Here is a 21,592-nt window from a genome sequence, read left to right on the forward strand (position 1 = left end):
TTAATGTACTTTCCCCTCAGGAGGAGGGCTTTGGCAAGTGTTCAAATTTGTCGGAAACAAGAATGCAAAGTGGAACTGGAGCACATCACAGGCTTTGGACCAGAAGTGGCCCATGAGCCACTGGAAGAGATGCCACCGCGCGAGCTGATGGTCACACAGCTTGAGGACCACAAAGCCCAAGCAGGAGAGCGTGCCCAGAGCCAAGGAGATTCCCGAGGAGGCAGTGCCGTAGCGCCTGTGGGCACGCAGGGCCTGGCCCATGGCAGCTGCGATGTGGGTGCCCAGCGCGATCTCAAACCCACAGGGGTGCAGCAGGGTGAGGCCGTAACTGCCCAAGGAGAGACACTTGATGGCAAGGAACAACCTCCCAACCCCTGTCTAGGGAGAGGCACCAGGCCACCAGCCACGCAAAGATGGACAAGGTGAGCCACTGGTCAAGCAGGGCAGCGGGGCGCAACTGCGTCGCGATCCGCAGCCACCAAACCAGGCCATAGGCCAGGGCCATGCCAGCGAAGACATCCTTCAGGTAATGAGCTCCCTGCGTCTCCGTGGGGCGCCCTGGGGCCCTGGCATTTCTCTGTAGCCAGTACACCCCTAGGAGGACGTAGGCCAACTTAATGAGTTGAAGGGCGTGGCCAGGAAGACGGGGACGCTGGCTACGCGGGCCTCGGCACAGCGTTCAGAGCCCACTTGGACGAAGATGCCACCGAACACCCCCCGTGTAGACGGTGGCCGCGCAGAAGCAGCTGGCCACAGCCCCGTGGAAGAGGGCCTGTCTGGACTCGGGCTTCACATGGAGCCCCCGGGTAGGATTTGGGGCAGCCTCCACTGTCAGTTCAGAATTCAGATAAACTGCTTTTGCAAAACACGCCTTGGCCTCCCGGCTGAGCCAGCTTCTTCAGCAGGAAGAAGTCCCCATGATTTCTGATGCAGATGCCGCGACCTTGCCCCAGAGCGGTGGACGCAGGCCAGAGAGAGGTAGCAGTCCTGCCGACTGGCTGGCAGGAGTGGAAGAGCGTTCTGCCTTTTTCCTCTGTGGTTATGAAAAGAGTGTGGTTAGAAAGAAAACTATCCAAAAGAGAGCCTCCATCTTCCCAACTCTCTGCCTTAGGATCCACCAACAGTTTTCATCAGAAGAAAATAGAAATAAAAGTAAAGCAATACCCACAGTGTGTTCACCTTCTTACTCGTGGCTTCTGGAAGCCTCTAGAATGTTCTCTCCCCTAGGGGTTTCGTGCCCTTCTCTCCTGACCCCCATGCGGTTCTTCTTTCATCTGTGTGCTAGAAAAATCCTGCTCGTTGCCCTAGTTCCCTTAGCGCCACTGCATTTAGAGACTTAGACCTTTCTAAGGTCTCTTGTTACAATTCAGAATGGGCTTTCCCACCTCAGTATCATAAATGTTGACATTTCCAGTCAGCCCCAAGCCCTTTTAACCAAATATCCCGAGAACCAATATCTAGAGACTGTTAGCTATGGTGAGTTCTGGAATCCAAGGCAAGGGATGGGACAGTGCCAGAGGAGAAGGAGGGGAGGGGGGGAGGAAAGGAGGGAAAGGTGGGGGAGGACGACGGTGGCGGGGGGGGGGGGGGGAGGACAAGCCTCTCCCCTCTGCCCTCCCCTGAAGTGGCCACACTGTCCCAAGTTGCCTTCTTTCCATTTCCTGCAGTCACAGACTTAGACCATGGGAAAACCATGTGCACTTATCACTGACTGTCAACTGCTTTGGGACCAGCTGTGGTGTGAGTTGGCCTAGTAGCCGAGAAAGGTATTTCCATCGTAGAGAGAAAAGGTTCAGTGCTCTGAAAATGAAAATGACTCAAAAGCCAAGAGGGCGGCAGGTGGGGTTGAGAGGGACTGTCTGTGTTCAAACTCCGGCTCCCCCCACCTTCTAGTTGTGTGACCTCAGCCCTGAACCGATCTGGGCCTCAGTTTGCATACCCGTCCCGTGAGATGCTGCCAGGGCCTCCCAGCGGAAGAGTCATCGTGAGGATTAAGTCAGCTCTTATACATGAGGACCACCGCACAGTGTTTACTTCTGAGGCATTACAATGCCCATACCCCCTCCGGCCATTTAGGCCTGGAAAGGGCAGGGTGGGGTGTGACTCTCTGCTCTCCTTCTTGCTCAGTGAGTCCCTGCTCAATTCCAATTCAATTCAGTTCGAGCACCAAGCCAGCACCTCTTCTCTTCTTCTTCATGCTTCCACTGGCACATTACCATTTCACTTCTCACCTGGGCCCTGGGCATCCACCTATACTCTCTGGGGAGGGAGCTGCTGAGCCTCCCACTGAGCTTTCTTGTTCCCACCCTGCCTTGGGGGCCCATAGTTCAGGAGGACCATAAGGCCCAGCATTTCCACCAGTGAACTAAAGCACTCACCCTGACTCTGCATCTCCTCATTGACTATAAGCCTCCTTCTCAGCTTGTGGCTGTGTCACATGCCTCCCCCAAGCCCTTCTCTAACGAGCTTCCAGGTCCAGGTTGGCGGGGGTGGGGGGGACTGTCCCCCCCCCCCGGCCCTGGGGTTCCCATTTCCAGGCTGGCCGCTGCTAACGTGGTCTGCGCACAACAGCCCCCAACATCTTCCTCAAGTACCGCTGGGCTGGATGGTGCCAGTCCCCAGTTAACACCGTTCAGTGGCTGGCTCTCCACGCCATGCATGATCACGTCCCAATCTCCAGGCCACACGTCAAAGTGCCATCCCCATGGAGCCCTGAAAGCTCCCAGGCCCAGTCTGTCCTTCAGCTAGAATGAGATCCTGCTGTCCTCATTCCCTCCTGCCTCAGGTCTGCTAACACTTTCAACTCGGCCTCCCCATTCAGCTCCTGACTCCAGCTGGGACACTTCACCTACACTTCTCTGGGGCCTGGCTCTGTGGCATGAAGTGCCAGGCCTTTGGGACCTCCTGTCTGCCCGCAAGCATGGATGAGAGCCGGGGACAGGAGTCAAATACTGTCAACTTATTAGAGAAGGAGGTCCGGGAAGGGCGTGGAAAATGACTCTTCTCTCTGGCTGCTGGGCAGAGTCCATCTGAGCCCTTATGCAAGCTCAAAGTGACATGTCATTAAACCACCTTCCTGAATCCACCAAGAAGACCAGGCTGGGTACTTTATAGCCAACCTCCTCCGCACACCTGAACTGTCATGACCCTTGCTACACGACACAGATTCCCCCAGCATCTGGCACACGAAGGCCAGAGGCTCAACAGCATTGGCCTGCAGTTCTGGGGTCTTTTGGGGGAAGTCCTCCAAAGGATGACAATATCCTGGCTAAGGTGTTAACACATGTTCCTTAGACTCTCCTGCTTCCTGGGGCTATATGCATTTAAGCAGGAGGCACCGTCAGCAATCACAGTGCCTTTCTGCAGATGAGGGGATGCCAGCCTCAGGGCTGTAACATGCGACACCCCCAGCAGGTGAGGCCAATCTGGGCCACCTGGATACCCAAGAAGCCTGGAGCAACTCCAGTGATTCCTGAACTCTAGGGAGAGAATTGCTGAATTCAGGCACGGCCCTTGGAAACCAGCAGCTCACCTTCCTTATTTTACAGGGGAGGGACTTGGGGCCACAGACATGAGGTGAATGCCCAAGGTCATTTAGGGCAGTTGGTGGCACTGTCATTTACAGGGGAGGACTCTTGTCCTTTGGCTGTCACAGGTCTCTTTGGCCTTTCTCAAAGAAACGCTTCCAAATGCATAAAAACAGAGTAACAACATAAATTTAATATGTTTAAACATGGTATGGAAATAGTTTCGGAAATGTGTGATTCGGTAATATATGTGCTACTTTACCAGTAAATGAAATTACAGAATCTACGGGCAGATTGCAGCTACAATAATTTCAAAGTCCTTATTCTGCCTGCTGGTAAGTCTTGTATTTTAGTTAATTTCAGGATAACTACAACAAAAGCTAAATTATCTGAAATGATCTGTAACTTCCATTGGTGACAAAGTCACCAGGCTAACACTCTGTGCTCTGTAGCCTACATTCGTAATTGCAGGAAAGGCCAAATTTCGACTATCAGTTGGTGAAAATAAAGATAAAGCTGAGAGAAAGTGGGAAAACTATCTGTTGTGGCTCCAAGCTCCCAGACACCTGCGCAGGACCCCTGCACTACAGCCTGAGTCTGACAGTGCAGACGACGGTGCAGTGCCCGGACGGCCTCTTGCAAGATTTGGCACATGGAGCTGATGCCAGTACCCCCCCTCTCAAGGTTGCGGCGAGATCTTACAGTATTGGCGCGAAAACGCCAGTGATCACCATCCGGGTACTTCCCTCTCTATATTTGCTGGGGGAAATTCAAATCTCGGAGAAGGGCGGACCCGAAAAGCGGCTCTGCGCCTGCGCGTAGGGGCGGGGCGCGGGTCTCTGGGAAGCAGGCGGGGCGGGGTGACGCGAGGTGACGCGGGGCGACGCGGAGCTCTCCCGCGCCCTCCCGCCCGGCTCGGAGACCGCCGGCCTGGCTGCCCGCCCTGCGGCCGGCAGAGCGGGAGACGGGAAGCGGTCCCGGGCGCCCGGCCCGGCTCCTTTAGTTGGAGCGCCGGCGGTGGCGCCGGCTCCCGGGGGCGGAGCCGGCGAGCCTGGGAGCCGGCACGTCACCGCCCACTCGCCCCGCCTCCGACTCCCCCCCCCCCCCAGCCCCGGCGCGTCTCGCGCCGTTTCTCCCGCGGTCGCTGGGTGTGGGGATTGGGAATATGTCCGCTCTCGAGGCGCAATTCTGATGTCTCCCTTCAGCCTCCCTCAGCAGTCTATGCCTTGTCCCCACTGCTAGTTAAATGCAACTCCTCGGGCGTGTGTTCCTTCAGCGACCTGGGGTACTGTTCCCAAGGGGGCGGGGACAAGCTCGTTTGAGGTATTCTCATCCGGGCATTCACCAGATGCCTCAACCGCCATCTTTGTTTTGTGCTGAAAGTCGCTATTGACGCCCGTGGACGGCCGGGCGAGGGGAAGTGGCAAGATGGCGGCTCCCAGGGCGGAGGCGTGAGGGCGCAGTGGGGGGGGGGGGGGGTTGGGCCGCGGGGCTGGGCGCGCCTGCGCCTGACCCGAGAGCGGCCTGAGCCCAAGCTTAGCGCGCGGCGGACCTGGGCCCTCGCCGCGAGGCAGCGCGGGGGTCCTTTAAGAGGCCTCGGCTCACAGCGGCCCTGCGAGGGCGGGGGTGGTGGTGGGGGGAAGAGACAGTGACGTCGCCCGACTCCGCCCCCTCGCCCGACCGCCGCTGCCGCCATGTTTAGTTGTTACTTCTTCACACAAGATGGCGGCTCCCAGGGAGGAGGCATGAGCGCCCTGCCGTTACCGCTCCTCCTGCCGTACAGTTGCCACTTCGGGGCCTAACTCTGGCTCTTTGGAGCGGCTCCTGTGGGAAGGAGTCATAAGGAGGGAAGCGAGGATCGGACGCTGCCTTGCGTTTGGTTTGCAGTGGAAGAACTGACCCAGGAGGAAGAGAATAGGGGGGAAGGGGGAGTTAGTCTCAAGATGGCGGCTCCCAGGGCGGCAGGCGCAGCCTGAGCAGCAGAGGCGGACTCGAGGGAGAGGTTCGAGACCTCACGAGCTGTACGGCGCGAGTCTCCGAGCATTCAAGTTCGTTCCATTGGCCTCCGGCGCGCCTCTGTCCCTTACGAGTGTCGAGGCTGTTTCGGGAGCGGAGGCTGCACTAAGCGCTGGGCGGGGAAGCGGGACGGTCTCAAGATGGCGGCTCCCACAATTGTGGTGTGAGCGCCGGCGGGGCTGGGACAACCGCGGTGCTTGTGGCTCCTTTCCACCCGCCCCGGAAGCCGGCCAGTGCAGGGGACTTGGGGGGTGTGGGAACCGGGCCGGGGCTCCGCCATTTCCGGCGGGGGAGGGCTACGACTGAGGAAGGGAGGAGAGAGAGGCGGCTCAAGATGGCGGCTCCCAGGGCCTCCCGCCCGAGCTTGTAAGCGGGAGCGCCCGAGCGAGTAGTCAGGGCGGCGGGACTTGGCGGCCTCCAGCTTCTCGGGGCTAGGCGCTCGAAAGTTTCGGGAGGCTCTTGAAGAGACGCGGTGAGCTAGAAGAAGGGGAAGAGCCGAAGGGAAGGAGGGTAGTTAAGATGGCGGCCTCCATGGAGCCGTCCACCGCTGTGTGAGGAACCGCTTCTCCGTTGAGAGCTACCTTAGACGAAAGGGGGTGTGTGAGAGAGGAATTGGGGGGTTCCCTTCCCGCTTGGTGACTTTTTCCCGCTGCGGCCTTTCCCGGAACTATGGCTTCGGCCGTGTCGCCCGCCAACTCGCCAGCGGTTCTCCTGCAGCCCCGCTGGAAGCGAGTGGTGGGCTGGTCGGGTCCAGTGCCCCGGCCCCGCCACGGCCACCGAGCCGTGGCCATCAAGGAACTCATCGTGGTGTTTGGCGGCGGGAACGAGGGGATAGTGGACGAACTGCACGTGTACAACACGGGTGAGTGCAAAGCCCGCTGGGTCCTGGGATCTTTCCCTCCCTCCCTCCATCTCCTCCCTCTCCCTCTCCTTCCCTCCCTCCCTCCCTCTCCTCCTCCTTCCCCCCTCTCCCTCCTCCCCTCCCTCCTCTCCCCCCTCCCTCCCCTTCTTTCTCTTTCCCTCCCCTCCTTCCTTCTCTCCCTCCCTTTCCTCCCTCTCCCTCCGCACTGATCAGCTCTCTTCTCTGTTCCGCGACCCTTTGCTCAGCCCGGCTTCTCTTCTTTTTCCTCCTCTCTCCCCGTTCTTCCACTGCCCCTCCCCCTCGGCTCCTGTATTTGAGGAGTGCTTTTCATTATCCGAGAGGAATTCTCCAGTCCGGTTGGTGAGGGGGCGGGGGCGTCGCCGGCGTTGACTTGAGACACACACCGTTACCCCGCCGGGCGGGCGGGCTGGCGGATGCGTCCCTTTGGCGCAGGCAGAGTCCCACCCCCTTCCTCCCTCCTCCTGCGCCTGCTCAGCTCTTCTTCATCTTTGATGCTTATTCGGGAGAAATGACAGGCTTCTAGATTACGGATTAGGGGCAGAGTTGAGCACCCTAATCCCGACGGGGGGGGGGAGGGGTTGTGTGCCCTGCTGGGTAACCGTCTCGGAGGTTGTGCAGGAGCCTTGGGCACTCACAGATAGGGCGGCATTGCTGTCTCCCCCTTTCGCCGTTTACTTCTGTAGTGTTTTTCTCTTCAGGTTGCTGCTTTTCTTGATCTAGGGCCCTCCAGTGTAGGAGGTGAAATCCAGTGAGATCCGTAGTGGGCTAGGTGGGTCCTTACCTCTCCTCCTTCTGTGAGGTTGACGTTACCTTGCCCATTTTCATACCTCCCCCAAACCCAGGGTGTCGTTGATTGGGAGGAGTATGATTCCTCCGGACACAGAAAGCTGCTGTGCGTGCCCCTTGCCTAGCGTCCTTGCTAGCTCTGGGACTGGGCCGCATCCTCCTGTGGCCTCTTGCCCATAGTGGCCTCTTTGGCCTGCTTTGCACACTGTGTTGCTGCCTGTTGAAGGGACCATGGCACACAGCACCTCGCCTTGCTCAGAAGGAGGGGCTAGGCATTCTCCCTGAGGCCAGCGGGCCCGCGTGCACTCTTCTGGGGGAAAAGCACAAGCTGGCTGCGAGCGCGCACGCACACACACCCACACACCTGTCAGTGGTCTTTTAGGGAGTCCCCCTCTTGCAGCAGGGGAATGCGTTCAGCTTGGTGGTGGCTGGGAGCTGTTTTCCAGTTCTTTCTCCGGCATCGCATCTATAGCAGAGTCCATTCGCTCCAGGTCCATTCTTTCCCAGGGCTCTGGCAGTACCAGGTCCTTGAATCTGGGCACGTCCTCCCAGCTTTGAGGTTGCTCTGGGGTGGGGAGCTGGCGCCCAAGGGAGAAGTGGTTAGCGTGGTGAGGGTTGGGTGCCCTCCTCTCCCTCCCCTGAGGCAGAGTGTGCAGCTTTCTCTGCTCCCTGTAGGTTGTTGCCCCTACTAAGTTGACTTTCAAAGGCTGGTGGGTTGCAGGTGACCCTTTGCGTTCCGGGTCTCAGCACCTGTTGCCCCCAGCGAGGTTGGGCTGGTTGGTGGTGCCCAGTGCCAGCTCAGACAGCTGCGGCGGCGGCGGCAGTTCGCTCAGTAAGGCAAGGCCGAGGGGCAGGGCTCTTTCAGAGAGGCCACTGCCCTGAGCAGAATCCTCTAAACTCTTTGGACTGACTTGATTCTCATAAGGCCTGGAGCAGGCTCCTTAACAGGGAAATACAATTTTAGAAAGTAGGGCAGGGGCCTAATTACCATCAGCTCTAAAGTCCACTGCTTCCAGGGGCTTCTGCATATTCATTAGTTTATTAAAATGAATTGGCCACTTTGACATTAATTCATTCCACATCTGCAAGGGTAATGTCATGTAGTAGAGGCTAGCCAGCGTTCCCCAAAGGGCTGCAGCCCTGGATTCCTCCAGGTTAGCAGTTTGGAAACTGCGCTAATCAACTCCTCAGGCAACTTCTCAGGAGAGCCACTAGCAGACCCAACTCCCCGTTCCTCTGAGGGTTTGCTCATTATTTGAACGGAGCAGGAATTTGTCCAGCGTTTGGTGTCTGCTTGTGGTTCTTGTAGCTGCAAGGTTCTTGCGTTCTCCTCGGGAGAGATGCCCCTCTTCCACCAGTGGGGGCACGGACGCAGGGGCCTGGGAGCCTTAGCTGTTGCCTCGACAGCTGCCCTTCTGCTTGCCGTTGTTTTGTTTTGAATCAGGTCAGAGCATATCCTCCTTATGCCTCTTCTCTTGCACTTTTCCTTTTGTGGGATGAGAGACCTTGTGGAGAGAGAGCTGATCTGGCTGGAAGCATTCCCTGTTGCTAAGATAAACGGCTCCAGGGGGCGCGTTCAGGGCGTGTGTGAGCACTTCGCTGTCTTGGTTAGCTCAGTGATCTGGGGGTGACATTTGAAGGGTGTGTGTCCTTCCTCTTTGGCGACAGCTATCACAGCAGCTGTGGGACACTTGACTGGCCTTTGGGAGGTCTTGAGGTAGCTACTGTCCTTGGCCTTAGGAAATTTTATCTCAGCGTAGCAAAGCGGATTATGGAGAGGACCTGGTGCTGACGGTGGGGTGTGCCCTGGCGAAGGGAGGGTGTGGCTGGTCACCAAACCAGTTGCCCAAGGCTGGTCTGCCTCAGTGGTTCTTTAACGTCTAGTGACTGTTAACAGCCTTGGAAAACATCTAGTGGAACTTCCTTGTTTTTGCACATGAGGAAATTGGGGTCCGAGAGGGGAAGTGACAGGTCTAGGGTCACCCTGCCAGCTGGTGGTAGGGTCACGCGGGAGCGCTTGGAGTATAGATCTTCATGGAGACAGTTGGGCTGTTTCTTCCTTCAGTTAACAGGCACAGGCCACCGCCTTGGAAACACTTTCCTGTGCCTCTGTCCCTGTAGCTAATTGGCCGCTAAGTTAGGCTCTTCTCAAATATGCTCCCCCCTCCGTTCTGAGACCTCCTCTCTTCTAACTGGGCTCTTGCAGTCACTTCCTGATTGGGCCTGTTAGTTTCATTTGTCAGGAAATCCTGTTCACCCTTCAAGGCCTGGCTCCAAATTCACCTTTTCTGAGAAGTCCCCTCTGCCACATTGCCCTGTTCTGTGCTCCCAAGCTCAGGTGTGCTGCAGACGTGTCCCAGGCCGCTCCTCCCATCGTGAGTGGAGGGCACGGCAGCCTTCCTGCTAGATTGGGAGCTTGCGGGTGAGAGTGGGCTTGTCTGTGCCTCCCTGCGCTTGGCCTTGCGTCCGCCACGCAGGAAGCGCCCTGGCGTGACAGAGCGAACAAAAAGGCCACCGGTGGACTGTCTCCCCAGCTGTGTGGTACAGTCTCTAGGGGGTGATGTGTAGAGGTTGACAGGAGCGACTACAGATGGAGGTGGCTAGTGAGGAAAGGGGTGGGGCAGCTGACAAAACCCCAAAGCTGCGGTTTCAGGCTTGCCGAGGAGAGAGAAGATGGAGTCATGTTTCTGGTCATCCCACGAAGGGTCCTGTGTGCAGGTGGCCTCCTCTCCTCAAACCCCTTCCCGGCTGAGCGCACTGACAAGCCAGAGCGAATGGAGAATGTGGGACCCAGAGGTTGGGTTACAAGATGCCCCGCTCGATGAGCTAGAGATAATATGATTACGGGGCAACTGAGAGCAGCTGGTGTGTTCGAGACGGCGGCTGTGCCATCTCACGGGCAGAACTGGGGCTGTGGCCTCATACCAGAAACGGGTGCTGCCTGACAGACTGCTCTTGACAGCGGTGTGGAGGGTCCTTGCCCTGAGTGTTCTAGAACAAGGTCAGCTCTTTTTTTTTTTTTTTTTTAAAGACTTCATTTATTTATTTGACAGAGACACAGCAAGAGAGGGAACACAAGCAGGGGGAGTGGGAGAGGGAGAAGCAGGCTTCCCGCTGAGCAGGGAGTCTGATGCGGGGCTCGAGCCCAGGATGCTGGGATCGCGACCTGAGCTGAAGGCAGACGCTTAACGACTGAGCCACCCAGGCGCCCCTAGATCAGCTCTTCTTAAATGAGCTGGCGATCGTGAGCTCTTGGGACGTCACTTCTAGCCGGGCCAGCTGGGCCCGTGATTAGAGCGCGATGGGAAAGCTGTGGGTTGACCCTGTTTGCCATGTAGCTTTGTCACAGCCCTGAACACTGGCCCCGTAATGGCTCCATAGCTCTGTGCAGCACCTGGGAGGGTGCTCAGGCGAGTGAGGGCGGCCGACAGCTCCCTGTACGTGGAGCCCTTGGGTGGGTACCTAGTGATTACTTTTAAGTTGGTGACGAGGTATTGCTTCTTGACCTTTTGGCTAAGATCAAGCGTAAGTTGGTGACGAGGTTCTTGTCTGTGTCTGTTTTGCTCTGTGACCTCAGGTAAGTAAGACACTTCCCCTCCCGGGCTCTGTTCCTTTATCAACTGAGGGGGTTTGGCCGAGGCAGTCTCCAAGGCTTCTTTTAGCTTTTATCTCAGTAACTTGGATGGAATTCCGTCTCTTCTAGTGTGTGCATGGTGGTTTGCCTCGGTGGAGAAAGCTGCTGCCGTTCTTGGTTTGTTTTTCGCAGTGGGGATGACAGTGAGGCCGTGAGCTGGGGCCCAGGGTCTGGGCGCACGCGCATGCCGCAGGCACTACAGTGCTGCACCTCTACCAGGAAAGTGGCAGACGGCAGGGGGGGCGGGGGTGCTGCTGTTCATCCTGGAGTCCCGGTGACGCCACTGAACCATGGAGGAGGGGTAGGTGGCGCGGGGGAGGATCAACAGCCTGTTCCAAACCAACTTGTAGAGTTGGGTAGCAGTGAGCGGCGGGGCACTTTTACCCCAGGAAAGGCTGTACTCTCAGGAGGTACAGTGTGCTTTTAGGTGAGGGCGGGCCTTTTGGCTGACGTGTATGTAGGACTTGTTACCTAGTGTGCAGAAGAGATGTATCAAGGACCAAGTTAAGTACATGCCTATACAGAAAGGCTGAGAAGCAGTTGAGCAGCTGGGGCCTCCCAAGGCCCTCCCTGTGGGATGATCCTAACCCCCATTCAGACTCCAGGGCTGCTCATGCTCCGGTACCTTGTCCACCCACCGGGTGCTTCAGTCTCAAGTCACTCACATTTGACCAAAAGCAGTTTTAGGCGTGTGGAATCAGATCTGCATCTGGTGCCCGGTTTGAGGTTTTTGGAGGGAGTGTAGCATGTTGTTTGGGGACAGTCCTTTATTTATTTATTTCTAAAGATTTTATTTATTTGACAGAGAGAGAGAGAGACAGCAAGAGAGGGAACACAAGCAGGGGGAGTGGGAGAGGGAGAAGCAGGCTCCCTGCTGAGCGGGGAGCCCGATGCGGGGCTCGATCCCAGGACCCTGGGATCATGACCTGAGCTGAAGGCAGATGCCTAATGACTGAGCCACCCAGGTGCCCCAGGGATAGTCCTTTAAATAATGTGTAATGAAAAGGATCCCTCAAAAGAGGAGAATGTGCGCCCTCTCACTTCTTTGGGAGGCCCTGGCATGGCAGGTGTACGGGGAGCTGAACCCAGGATGCAAGCCTGAAGTGCGGGGAGGAGCGGGGTGCTGGGTGGAGCAAGGGAGGGCTTCTCATTCACCGTCTTCTTTGGTGGTGGCCTCCTCACCCCACCCCCACTTAGAGGTGATGGATTTGGGGGAAGCTTTTGCAGCCACCACTTCTGGCTTTCAGGAATGTTCTAGATCAGCATGGGTGTGACATGAGGGGAAAGGTGGGTGGTGTGGACCATCACCTAGGAGACACCAGCAGAGATTGATTCTTTCCCCCGCTGGCTCTCCTCAGCCAGCAGGCTGGGCTGCCTTGATTGGCCTCCCTCAGCTGGCCACAGTCACTCTTTGAGCCACTTAGAGTGTAGCCCTGCGCCCCCAGGAAGAGGTGCACAGGGCCACTGAGAGGGTATTTCGGGTGTCAGACATTTCTTTCCAATATTGGACCCACTGAGCGGTAGGGGAAGGAAGTCAGTGGCCACATTCCCAGAAGCTAATGAATTATCTTGGTTAGTGACTTCCTGCTTATTAAGACGACCTTGATGAGAAGCTGGGTGATTGCAGGCTGTTTTGAGGTGGCCTCTGAGGTCATGGGGCTTAGAAGATGGCTTGGATGGAGGGCTGGCCCCTCCTTTCTCAGACCACGTTTTGCAGGCTGCTGGATTTGGGGAGTAAGAGGAGTGGGGGCTCTGGTTCTTAAGACTTCCTGAGGTGTTCTGACTTCTGCTTCCTTTCATTCCCCAGCGACTAACCAGTGGTTCATCCCAGCCGTGAGAGGGGACATTCCCCCCGGGTGTGCAGCCTATGGCTTCGTGTGTGATGGGACTCGCCTGCTGGTGTTTGGTGGGATGGTGGAGTATGGGAAATACAGCAATGACCTCTATGAGCTTCAGGTAATGGCCCACAGTGCGCTCCCAATGTTTGGGTGGGAGGGGAGGCTGCAGGACCTTCCTACTCCATTCAGGTGCCTACCTACCCCCCCCCCCCGGCTCCTCCCTCCCCGACAAATGGCCCAGGCCCTGATGGTGACCAGCTCATCCCTGATTCAATCCCTGAGTCTTGATTTTGCAGGCAAGCCGGTGGGAATGGAAGAGACTCAAAGCAAAGACGCCCAAAAACGGACCCCCTCCATGTCCTCGGCTTGGGCACAGCTTCTCCCTTGTGGGCAACAAGTGCTACCTGTTTGGAGGTCTGGCCAACGATAGTGAGGACCCCAAGAACAACATTCCGAGGTGAGGCTTTGTCCCTTTCATGTGGAATCATGAGAGTGGGTGTGCTTCGCCACATACCAGCCAACTCCCCCGTGCCAAGTCCGTTTCTTCTGTAAAATGAGAGGGTGACGCTAGATACCCTATAGGGAGCTTTCTGGCTCTGAGGTCTCTAACTCAGAGGAGGTGGCTCCCTCCTCGGCAGGAGGGCTGGGCCAGGAGGTCACAACCCACCTTGCCTTCAGCTGGTCCCTGCTCCTCAGACCAAGTTAGAGCTGGCGCTTTCCTTCCTAGCCTTTGCTGCCTGCAGTCTTAATGATGGTATTTTCCAAGGCCGGGGGCCAAGTACCTTTCTGAAGTCTGAAGGTAGTCCCAGACTGGCACCCCCTTTTGCCCTAGGAGGCCCTAGCACGGTGCCCAGTTTTGTGTGCGAGGCGGCTCAGCGCACCCCATCCCACTGCTCCTCTTGGACTCACACTCATCCTTGGGAGCTTCTGGCAGCCCCTTCTCAGGGTAGAAGAACTTGGGGTTCGTGTGACTTAGCCCCCTTTGTCTCCGAAGGAGTCTGCTGTTCACCCCTGGGAGCTGGTGAGGCCTCTGGCGCATGGAGTCAGGGCTTGCCATAACTGACCTTTTTCCTCTAGGTATCTGAATGACTTATATATCCTGGAATTGCGGCCAGGCTCCGGAGTGGTGGCCTGGGACATCCCCATCACTTACGGCGTCCTGCCTCCGCCCCGGGAGTCACATACTGCTGTGGTCTACACTGAGAAAGACAATAAGAAGTCCAAGCTGGTGATCTATGGAGGGATGAGTGGCTGCAGACTGGGGGACCTCTGGACCCTGGACATTGGTAAGACGTGGGTGCTGCTACTCCGGTAGCCTTGGAGCCAGGCTAGTCTGTGGGGCGGCCGGCATGGGGTGGGGAGATGGGGCTCGCAGCGAGATGGAGTGAGCGTGCCGCTTAGCTCCTCCTCGTTGTGGCGGGGTGGGAGCAGGAGCCTGTTGGTGGCTGTGCTCTTCTTGGCCCCGGGCTTGTGGCATTGCTTTTAAGAAAGAGCAAGGCTCAGTTGGCTCAGTTGGTCTGCTCTCTCAGAGGAGGGTAAAAGGAAGGGGGTGAAGGCCTTTCTAGGATGGAATTGGCCAGATGAGGTAGCATTCGTCCCCGTCAATTCGTCAGTGATGAGACTGTAATAGGAGTGACGCACCTTGGTCTCTCACAGTGAAACGGGATGTTGAGAGACCCGTGAGACCTCCGGGGACTACTTGGGCTCGTAACCAGGGTGGATATCAGGAGTGGTTGAAAAAAGGTCAGGTTTTTGGCCTGAAGGAAGGCTGCGGGGAGATGTGTCTGCAGGGATACGTTGAACTGTAGATCAGTGTTGGCACTCAAAGGAAACCGTTTACTGTGAGCGAAATTCCTAGCAGCACAGCGCTTGCCGACGCTCGGTCCATAGACCGTAGAGGCAGCATGGGGGTGGACGCGTTTCGTGGAGTGCAGTGCCTTTTGAGGATGCGCTTTCCACTCCAGCCCGAACCCCCGAGAGCAGTGCTGGCTCACAGCAGGTGCTCAGTAAGTGTCGGACGAGATGTACTTGCCAGGATTGTGAACCGAGCTTGGTAAATGCTGGAACCTGGTGACCAGAGGGCCTCTTTGGGCTGTAGGGAGGCCAGGCATGGAATTCTTGCACTTGGTGGGCACCCACTTTCCAGAGCCTTCCCTGCACCTGGGGAACAGCCTCTGGGGCAGAGGGCCCGAGTCTGACTTAGTGTAGGTAACCCTTCCTTCTCCGTTGCTCTGCACAGAGACCCTGACGTGGAATAAGCCCAGTCTCAGCGGGGTGGCACCTCTTCCTCGAAGTCTTCACTCAGCCACAACCATAGGAAACAAGTGAGTAGCTGGCCATGGCTTTTCTCTTCCTAGCCCACCCCCGCCCCCAGAGGGCTCTCAGTTTTGTTCCTGCAATTCCTAAGGCCTGAGGAGGCCTCTTTCTGGTTGGGCTGGCCTTCTGCAGCCCCGTCTTTACATTACGACCCCGGGAGATCAAGACAGACCTCGGGGTAGAGGGGCGCAGACTGTTCTAGATACTCTACACAAGCAGCTGGGTGTCTTTGTCAACGCCAAGGTCCCAAAGCGCATATGAGAGCGATGGGGACTGAGGTGAGCTTTAGACGAGCTAAGTAACAATGCCACGTGGTGGAGGTGACACAGTTCTTGTGAGAGCTGAGCCACCAAGGAGAGGGCTGCATCAAGAGCTTTCATGCATCCCGGGGGACTCTCCTGGGGAGAGCTGGAGGACCAAGCGTGTTTAGAACTTTCTGGATGGAATAGGTGGCCTCTAGCTTGGCACCTCCTCTACAACCCTCTCCTACTCTTCCCTCCCTCGTCCCAGAATGTACGTGTTTGGTGGCTGGGTGCCTCTCGTCATGGATGACGTCAAAGTGGCCACACACGAGAAGGAGTGGAAGTGTACCAACACACTGGCTTGTCTCAACCTGGGTATGGCCTCCTCGGGCTCGGAGTGGCCTGCGGAGGGCTGCGGGAGGCTGGCCCTCCTCAGTCCCGAGAGCTGTGTGGGGTGTGCAGGGAGCGAAGCTGCTTCTAAGGCCCGTGCCTCTAGAATCCACGAGAAGTAGCCACTGGTCAGAGCACTCTGAGGGGTGCTCGCTTTCATGTTTTGAATAGGCTCTTTTCCTACACATGGTCCGACATCTGAAAGTACAAAAGCTTAACCGTGCAGAGCCTCCCTCCCGCCCCCCATTCTGCAGAGGCAGCCATGTTGGGGGCTTGTCATCCACCCCGCAGGGACTTTTCTACATATACCAGCATCGTTTGTAGGTTCCTTTATAAACAAACAAACACAACGGCAGCCTGCCCTCCGCAGCGCCGCGCCGCGCCTGGCCGTTTCGGTTTATTCTGTCTTGGAGACCATCCCATCCCCGCACGGCGAGCGGCCTCATTCTTTTGAATTGCTATCAAGGTGTTGAAACTTGCACAGACGCTGCTCCGTGAGTATCCTTGCACTGTCCTCGCCTACGTGCAAGTGCATTTGAAGGGTAAAGACCTAAAGGTAGACTCGCTGTTGAAGGCCGTTGCCAAGCCGTCCTGCACGGAGGCCGTACCCATGTAGGTGCCGCCGGTACACTGTTCTTCACCAGGTCTGATAGGTGATTGACTCTCCCCCCGGGCCCGCCCCCAGCCCCCCTCTCCCCCCCCCCCCCCCCGGCTCACCTGGAGCCCCGGCTGCAACAGGCAGGAGAATCAAACTGCCAGGCGCCTTACGGTTTCAGTTTGCATTTCTCTTACTTTGAGCGAGGGTATGTATTTCTCCTTAGAGCCTTCTGTCGCCTTTTCCGTAACTTGCGTTCCTCTGTGCCCATCTCTTTCTATAGGCTCTTGTGTTGTTTGATGTGCGAGAACTGAAACCTTTGGCTGTGCGTTTCAAATAGTTTTCCCAGTTTGTAGTTTGTGGTTTATAATTTTATCTTTTATGGTTTTTTTGCCATACTGAGTTATTTTTCGTTCGTTTGTTCTTAGTTTAATAATCTTTGATGACTTCCTGTTTTTTAATTCCCCATCCCTGACAGCAAAGGGCCACTGGGGGTTGTGGGTTCCTCTGCCCCCTTGCTGACCTCCCCCTCCCACCCTCCCCAGATACCATGGCCTGGGAGACCATCCTGATGGACACGCTTGAGGACAATATTCCCCGGGCCCGAGCTGGCCACTGCGCCGTAGCCATCAATACCCGCCTATACATATGGAGTGGGCGCGACGGCTACCGAAAGGCCTGGAACAACCAGGTCTGCTGCAAGGACCTCTGGTACCTGGAGACAGGTAAGGCAGCTGGATAGGAGCCATAGGCCACCACAACACAGCTGAGGCCCAGGGTGGGGCCTTCTGCTGGTCTCCCTTCTCACCAGCTGCGCTCTCTTACAGAAAAGCCACCGCCCCCGGCCCGGGTACAGCTGGTACGAGCCAACACCAACTCCCTGGAGGTGAGCTGGGGGGCAGTGGCGACAGCCGACAGTTACCTTCTGCAGCTCCAGAAATATGACATTCCTGCCACGGCTGCTACTGCCACCTCCCCCACACCCAATCCAGTCCCGTCTGTGCCTGCCAACCCTCCCAAGAGCCCTGCCCCAGCAGCAGCCGCACCTGCTGTGCAGCCGCTGACCCAAGTAGGCATCACGCTCCTGCCCCAGGCTGCCACCGCACCCCCGACCACCACCACCATCCAGGTCTTGCCGACAGTGCCTGGCAGCTCGATTTCCGTGCCCACTGCAGCCAGGACTCAAGGTGAGCTGGGGGCCTGGTGCTTTGCCTGAGGGTAGGGGCTAGTCCACCAGGAGATGGTGTGCCTGAGCGAGGGCTGCTGAAGACAGCACGCCTGATGGTCATTGGCACCGGCTCGGGCCGCCGAGTGCTGGGACGGAGCCAGTCCCTGAGGGTGTCTGGAAGGACCCTACGTGACGCACAAGCGGGTCATGGAAGCGCTTCACATTTACACATTGAACACAACGGAGGTCTGGGGCTCCGCTGATAGCCACCTGCTTCCCTCGCCAGGTGTTCCCGCTGTTCTCAAAGTCACCGGTCCTCAGGCAACAACAGGAACCCCATTGGTCACCATGAGACCTGCCAGCCAGGCTGGGAAAGCCCCCGTCACCGTGACCTCCCTTCCTGCAGGCGTGCGAATGGTTGTGCCAACGCAGAGTGCCCAGGGGACGGTGAGGAGCCATCGGGTAGGGTGGGACTTCCTGGTGATCGACGGCGCCCAGCTTGGGCTTTTCTCGGCTGCGAAGCACAGAGGAGGCAGCCTGTCATTACTGAGTTAATAATAAATTAATAAGCTAATGCCTCAGAAGGACCTCCCTGCTGTCTGAATCTGACTCACACAAGGGCATCCTAAGCATGAACTTTCTTGTTTGGAAGCCTGAGGGGAGAAGCTAGCCAGCTGGGGTTTGACCCGGCGCCAGGAGGAGAGAGCTCTATCTGACTCCGTGGTCTTCAGAAAAGACCTAGAGCTTCTGGCAGACGCTTGCCGCTGGGTTGGGCACCTGGCCAGTGGCAGGAGGCCGGGCTGGGGCTGAGGGATGCCACTGAGAGGAATGCTGGGCTCTGCCGAAGCGTCTGGAGCGGGGAGCTGGGTGGCCTCAGTGGGCTCATGCTCGCTGTGCCCGCCGCAGGTGATTGGCAGCAGCCCACAGATGAGCGGCATGGCCGCACTGGCGGCCGCAGCGGCCGCCACACAGAAGATCCCTCCTTCCTCGGCGCCCACGGTACTGAGTGTCCCAGCAGGCACCACCATCGTCAAAACCGTGGCTGTGACGCCTGGTACCACCACCCTCCCGGCTACCGTAAAGGTGGCCTCCTCGCCAGTCATGGTGAGCACTCCTCAGGCCTGAATCAGAGCCAGCAGCCTTGGGGCAGGGGCCTTCTGGACAGTGTGATATGACAGTGGTCACTCCTTCCGGGCTTTGGACCAAGCTGCAGGGCTGTTGGCCCATAATTGCTGCTTGCCGTGGGCTGTGGAACAAGAGGTTACTTTGGGGGCTGGGACAGCCTTAGGCTAGGTGTGCGGTCTGCCATTGTCCTCCCTTGCTTCACTAAAAGGTAAACCAAGCTGAGCCGTTCTGCAGGTGGGTTGGTGGGGGGAGGTAGGAGAGCATGCAGGTGGGGGAGGGAGCCATGGGCCTGCCAGGACATTCTGGGCAGGGGCTCGGACTCTCTGTCCTGCTTATTGGCCCGTCTCTGCCCCTTCAAGGTGAGCAACCCAGCCACTCGAATGCTGAAGACTGCGGCTGCCCAGGTGGGGACGTCGGTCTCCTCTGCTGCCAACACATCCACCCGCCCCATCATCACAGTCCACAAGTCAGGGACTGTGACAGTGGCCCAGCAAGCCCAGGTGGTGACCACCGTGGTGGGTGGAGTCACCAAGACCATCACCCTGGTGAAGAGCCCCATCTCTGTCCCAGGAGGCAGTGCTCTGGTGAGTGACAGGTGCCACCCTGCTGCATGTGACAGCTGCCCTGGGCCTGTGCCGGGAGAGCCCCAACCCAAGCTGTGCTCTTGATTGGTTTCCGTATCACTCCTTTTTAGATTTCCAACCTGGGCAAAGTGATGTCAGTGGTTCAGACCAAACCGGTTCAGACTTCGGCAGTCACGGGCCAGGCATCTACAGGCCCAGTGACTCAGATCATCCAGGTGAGCTCGTGGGCCCCAGACGCGGACACAAGTAGGGGGCACTGGGCCGCAGGAAGAACTCCCCTCCCTGCCTAGAGAAGACCTCAAGCACGTGTGGCACAGAGAGTCCTGTGGCTTGGTCCCATCTCTCCCAGTCTTCAGAACATTCCGTGAGCTGTTCGGGCCACCAGTAGAGAGGGGCCAGAGCACACTTGGTGTCAGACTTTCCATCCTGGCACTGACGCCAGTCCACCTTGTCCTCTGCCTGTTCTGCTCTTGCAGACCAAAGGGCCCCTGCCGGCCGGGACCATCCTGAAGCTAGTGACCTCCGCAGATGGCAAGCCCACCACCATCATCACTACCACACAGGCCAGTGGGGCTGGGACTAAGCCCACCATCCTGGGCATCAGCAGCGTGTCCCCGAGCACCACCAAGCCTGGCACGACCACCATTATCAAGACCATCCCCATGTCGGCCATCATCACGCAGGCTGGCGCCACAGGTAGGGGCCGCCTCCAGGGCACGGACAGGGAGGGAGGCGAAGGCCACACAGGCGGGCAGAGGCTGGGCTGTGGCGTGCTCTTGCTTCTGTTCTGCCTTTTCTCTCTCTTCCTCTCCTCGCCTTTTGTTTCACGTTTGTAGGGAGGTGGCAGGGGTGCAGCTGTAACTGGTACTTGGTTTGTGAGTCAAGGGGTGGTGGGTGGGAAGGCACGAGGGAGATGGGCAAGGGGTACTGACAGAGAAGAGCCCCCGAGGCCAAGCCGCCCCTCTCCTGCCCAGGTGTGACCAGCAGTCCTGGCATCAAGTCCCCCATCACCATTATCACCACCAAGGTGATGACTTCGGGAACGGGAGCACCTGCCAAAATCATCACAGCTGTCCCTAAAATCGCCACTGGCCACGGGCAGCAAGGAGTGACTCAGGTGAGGCATGCCTGGCCCTCCCCTCCTCCCCCAGTGTCCAGCCCAGGACCCCAGCAGGCCACACGTGTCCTCCTGAGGGGCCCGGGAGGGGGCGGCACAGGGTCTGGGCAACCTTGGAGTGATATGGGGGCGCTTTCCTCTGGCATTCCAGGTGGTGCTAAAGGGGGCCCCTGGACAGCCGGGCACCATCCTCCGTACCGTGCCCATGGGGGGTGTCCGCCTGGTCACTCCTGTCACAGTCTCTGCCGTCAAGCCAGCTGTCACCACGTTGGTTGTGAAGGGCACCACAGGTGTGTAGCTTAGATGCTGGGCCCGCCTTTCCATGGGAGAGGTGCCCACTCCCAGCCTTCTGTTCCCCTGGGGTGTGCTCCAGGTCTGCCCGTGTCCTGGCCCCACCAGGGGAAAAGCTGCTAGCAGGGGGAAGGCCCCAGCCGCGGGCCTTACCCCACCCCTGCCCCCTTCCCCTCCAGGTGTCACAACCCTCGGCACAGTGACAGGCACCGTTTCCACCAGCCTTGCCGGAGCTGGGGGCCACAGTACCAGCGCCTCCCTGGCCACACCCATCACCACCTTGGGCACCATCGCCACCCTCTCTAGCCAAGTGATCAACCCCACTGCCATCACCGTGTCAGCCGCACAGACCACGCTGACGGCAGCCGGCGGGCTCACCACCCCCACCATTACCATGCAGGTAGGACAGCTGGGAGAGCGCAGGGGTGGGCGGGCGCATGTCCCGGACTCCATGTGCGCACGGATGAGCCACAGCCCGAGGCTTTTGCTCTTCGTCTTGGGGCCCCACGCCAGGCCCTCTTTTCCTCACCCGCGTGGACCCCGGGGGCGGGGGTGGGGGAAGGCACTTCCCTGTTGCACCACTGTGATTCTCAGTCACCATCCGACTGTCGTGTCAAGACGTTAGGTCTTAGGTGGTTCTGGTTTTTGAATTCTGGACAGATGTTTTCTCTTACCACGTAGAGGATACAATAATTTCTCTTGCTGCGTACATAGTGTTTTTTTTCTTCGTACGTCTTAAGCTGAATTTGTTTAAGTGGCAAAGCATCTCTTGCTGGTCTTTGTGTGGTGCAGGGTCAGCGGGGCTCTGTCCCTGACCAAGGGCTGGCCCCAGCCTCGGACCCAACCCCACAGCCCCTTCCCAGTCCCCATGGCCTTTGAGGTGAAGCCGTGCCTCTTCCCTGGTCCCTGAGCAAGTCAGTGTCTGGGGGTCAGAAGGAGAGCAGGGCTGTCGCTTTAGGAGCTGAGTGGATGGTTTCCTGCCCCCCCCCCCCCCAGCATGGGTAACGCTGTAGGATGGCCGGAGGGACGGACAGACAGGCAGTTACAGAAGTAACTCTTCCCGTCTGTCATCTCCCCTAG

General features: G+C 57.9%; 2 protein-coding genes across 6 annotated transcripts in view; one reads left to right on the forward strand and one right to left on the reverse strand.

The window, feature by feature from the left end:
* Positions 1-5,223, reverse strand: TMEM187 (transmembrane protein 187). The gene is given in 6 exon segments (XM_035725726.1): positions 1-364; positions 366-615; positions 618-720; positions 722-852; positions 4,321-4,671; positions 5,133-5,223. Coding segments are annotated over 6 exon segments (1,290 nt in total).
* HCFC1 (host cell factor C1) overlaps positions 5,037-21,592 on the forward strand; it is a 25,370-nt gene continuing 8,814 nt past the window's right edge. For 3 of the 5 annotated variants that reach the window (XM_027608018.2, XM_027608020.2, XM_027608021.2), the window contains exons 1-16: positions 5,038-6,405; positions 12,654-12,802; positions 12,981-13,141; positions 13,762-13,970; positions 14,924-15,008; positions 15,511-15,617; positions 16,773-16,952; positions 17,055-17,414; positions 17,682-17,842; positions 18,302-18,499; positions 18,880-19,104; positions 19,215-19,319; positions 19,581-19,800; positions 20,079-20,221; positions 20,373-20,511; positions 20,692-20,912. In XM_027608018.2, the coding sequence (XP_027463819.1) occupies positions 6,213-6,405; positions 12,654-12,802; positions 12,981-13,141; positions 13,762-13,970; positions 14,924-15,008; positions 15,511-15,617; positions 16,773-16,952; positions 17,055-17,414; positions 17,682-17,842; positions 18,302-18,499; positions 18,880-19,104; positions 19,215-19,319; positions 19,581-19,800; positions 20,079-20,221; positions 20,373-20,511; positions 20,692-20,912 (2,856 nt within the window). In that variant the 5' untranslated portion in view covers positions 5,038-6,212. Of the gene's footprint in view, positions 6,406-12,653; positions 12,803-12,980; positions 13,142-13,761; positions 13,971-14,923; positions 15,009-15,510; positions 15,618-16,772; positions 16,953-17,054; positions 17,415-17,681; positions 17,843-18,301; positions 18,500-18,879; positions 19,105-19,214; positions 19,320-19,580; positions 19,801-20,078; positions 20,222-20,372; positions 20,512-20,691; positions 20,913-21,592 lie in introns of all 5 variants that reach the window. The other 2 variants (XM_027608017.2, XM_027608019.2) reach the window with 1 other exon arrangement.

The sequence above is a fragment of the Zalophus californianus genome, chromosome X (assembly GCF_009762305.2).
Source record: "Zalophus californianus isolate mZalCal1 chromosome X, mZalCal1.pri.v2, whole genome shotgun sequence".
Classification (NCBI taxonomy): domain Eukaryota; kingdom Metazoa; phylum Chordata; class Mammalia; order Carnivora; family Otariidae; genus Zalophus; species Zalophus californianus.